General features: G+C 23.5%; 1 protein-coding gene across 3 annotated transcripts in view; it reads right to left on the bottom strand.

Moving 5' to 3' along the window:
• Window positions 1-329: 329 nt before the first annotated feature.
• LOC126897773 (uncharacterized) overlaps window positions 330-3,384 on the bottom strand; it is a 4,042-nt gene continuing 987 nt past the window's right edge. Inside the window, exons 1-3 of one of the 3 annotated variants that reach the window (XM_050671639.1) lie at window positions 1,913-2,702; window positions 1,633-1,752; window positions 330-1,179 (exon numbers count right to left, since the gene is read on the bottom strand). In XM_050671639.1, coding sequence (XP_050527596.1) covers window positions 498-1,179; window positions 1,633-1,727 — 777 coding nt within the window. In that variant the 5' untranslated portion in view covers window positions 1,728-1,752; window positions 1,913-2,702 and the 3' untranslated portion in view covers window positions 330-497. Of the gene's footprint in view, window positions 1,180-1,632; window positions 2,703-3,384 lie in introns of those variants that run through there. The other 2 variants (XM_050671638.1, XM_050671637.1) reach the window with 2 other exon arrangements.

The following is a 3,384-nucleotide window of genomic DNA, read 5'->3' as shown; positions in this document are numbered from 1 at the left end:
ATTTCGATAAAAAAATAATCACGCCATTCAATGCCGCGTACAAATTATAATAAATATGTATACTTAAGTAAAATTTTATAGAAATAGAAAAAGTACGTTTTGCATTATTATCCCACAATTAAATAAATACAAGGTTAATTTTATAAAAAAATTTGATCAAAATAATTTATATAAATGATTTTTAGATTTAGTGGGTATAATTATCATTATAGTCTTAATATAATAATGATCTATTATGTTATAAAGAAAATAGCTCAAAAATTGATTTAATACTTTCCACTCTAGTATACCTTAAATTGATAAAACAAGGTAAAATCATAATAAACAAATTTAACTGATTTCGATAAGAAATTTTATTCATAAAACAATTTGACATTTTAACTGATATTATCATACAAATCTTTAATACAATCAGTTATTATATAATTGATATAAATATAAAGATTTAACTGAATAAGAGAGAAATTATTTGGTTTATTTAGACTACTTATTTTATCTTAAGAAAGAATATTTATAACTTTTGAGATTTTTTGTGAAATATTTTTCATGCAATCCAACAAAAGACGAAGCGTTATCAATGGAAGTTGTCTTTTGTTGGACACTGAATTGACATACGTTGCTCTATTTATTGCATAATAATAATCATCTAATTCCTCATATTCTGACATATAATACTCACTATTAAGATACTGATAACACTTCTCAATATATGTGGAAACAATATTTTTTATAGTATTGAGATCCTTGTTGATTTTTAATTCAACAATATCATTAATAATGAAATTTACAACATTTGGAACAATACTGTTTTTGCTAATATTAATACTAACTTTATTAATCGATTCCTCAAAACAATTAAAACCTGCTTTTACTGATTCTTCACCTTTGTCATATTCAAACTTATCAAGTTTTTCACAAATGCCGATACACATATGTTCTAAAATTTTCAATATATTTATTAGCCGAATAATATAAATTCCGGTTAACATTTTATAAAGTTGAGCACTCTTATCTTGGAAGTTTTCTTCGGTAATCATATTATCTTCTCCCACATCGAATAAATCATAATCACGCACAATCCTATTATTCCAAAAAATAGGAGGTGGGTTGATATCAAACAACGTTTTTTTTTCCAAAATTTCATTGAAATGCCAATGATTAATGCAGAAAACTGAAAAACTGACCATGAATATTACATATACTTTAACAAAATTCTGCAAGTACATTTTTATATAAAATTTCAAATACTCATAATATAATTATAATTAAATTAAATCCTAAAAATTTATAGTTGAATACTTGTTTCTAATTATTTAAAATTAATCCAATACAACGAAAAGTACTTGGAAAAAACAGCGGACACCAGTATTTTGAAAACAATGTTTTCTTCGCCACGGCCAAAGAGATACTGACTGTTAGTGTTTGTATAGTTTACGAAATACACGTATCCGTTAATTTTTTTCAAGTTCTTTTCCGGTGCTAGGTTAATTTTATTTGTTTTTAATACTCATTATGTATTGAATAAAAAATATTTGAAAACAATTTTTTTTTCATTTTTATGTAGGATCAGTTATATACAATCATATATCTGATCGGTTTAATTTTAAATTATGTGAGTATTTAATTATTTACATGTGGTATTTCCTTATTATATTTTCTATGTAGGTTTTAACTTCTAAAGCTGATGCTTCTAAATTTTTTACTGATTCATTAAGTTTTTCCTGCATATTTTTAGTTCAAAATCGCCAATATCTTCAAAATAACAATCATGTGGTCAATAAATATCTAATATTTATAATAATCCAACTTTAAAATAACCAATATCGTTTAATATAATTGATCAGATTTGTCAGGAAAGTTTTCTTCTGTAATGATACATTCGTTTGAATATATATTAGTAAGTTATATTTACCTGCTGTACAGTTTTGTTTTATTTTATCAGAGAAAGTGATTTGTGAAGAAATCACGGCCTGTTATCAATATTTCATGATTTAAGGAAAAAACTATATTATCTAGAACAGTTCCTGTAAATATGACACATATTTTAAGAAATAAATTTGAAATTTTTTTAAATATGTCCATAACTGTTTTGCAATTTTAAATTATAAAGTCTATGTTTTCATAGACAATTTTTTTTTTATGGTAACTTTTTAACGCTAATATCACAAGCTTACTCATTATTAATATATCTTAAAACTAATATTCATATTTTCAAATGTTTGAAAATCAATTAACTTTTTTTATAATACATTGACTAAAAGTTATATATTATAGACTTATGTTACATATAATGTAAGCCTATCGGGTCATACTTCAGATATATAGTATCAAAGTCGCTCAAACTTAATTTTACTCTCTCGAATAATTACTTATATATATATTATATTTGTTTAAAACATAATCTATCCATTTCGGATATTATGTGTAATATATTCAATGTGACTCAATCTGTTACTCTTATTATCAGGGCTCGAGGCTTATAAAAATTATAATAACTATTAAATAAAAAATATAATTATAACTATTCAGAAACAAGAAAAAAGATCTTAATCAAATAATATTTATTTTTTTTAATTTTTCGTTTAGATGATAAAAACTGCTAAGCTTATTATAATTCTATATTATTCACATAATACATAAATTTAATATTAAAAATGTTAGTGCTTATATAAAAACTAATACTTATTACAACAATAATTACTATACCAAGAAATCAGTGAGTCATAGAAAACCAATTTAAATTAAAAATGATTTAAAGTATTAAACACAAAAAGCCATTAATTACATTGTTTTACAAAGTTTAGTTATACTTAGAGCATCGAAATTTAATATTTAATATTTAATATTTAATAAATATTCAAACGAGTTAAACATTTTTTTCTAACTCAAAAAAAATTAAGAAAAAATTCAGTGCCACAGGCATGAAAGACCCAAGTGTTATCGTCTCAGAAACCATACGTCGCATTTGTCACTTAATAAAAATGGAAATTTAGTTAGTTCAAATTTTAAAGTTATTTTTCTCGACATCAAAGAAACAAAAAAAATTAAATATGTTTAACTTTTTATACTATGTCAATTAGATAGATATAATATTTATGAAAATCAGTGTAATCCCCTTAAAATAAAATAAAATACAAAACCAAGAATTTTAACACAAAAATAGCATATTTTTGAATACGGTAGCTATTTTCACCATGAAGACAAAATAAAATCCGAAATTTTTTTTTAGCTTCGATGCGAAGCTGAGAAGGTATTATTTTTACTAAGATGTGTTTATTTTTTTTTTTGTGTCTGTTACCACTTTTTCTCAGCTCTCACCGAACGGATTTCTTTCAACGATACGTCAAAAGATCACAAATCGTATCTAGTCGAAGACATTACCCT

The sequence above is a fragment of the Daktulosphaira vitifoliae genome, unplaced genomic scaffold (assembly GCF_025091365.1).
Source record: "Daktulosphaira vitifoliae isolate Bord-2020 unplaced genomic scaffold, ASM2509136v1 Scaffold_2, whole genome shotgun sequence".
NCBI lineage: Eukaryota > Metazoa > Arthropoda > Insecta > Hemiptera > Phylloxeridae > Daktulosphaira > Daktulosphaira vitifoliae.
The sequence above is the reverse complement of the archived record's forward strand: the minus strand, read 5'-3'. Positions and strand labels throughout refer to the sequence as shown.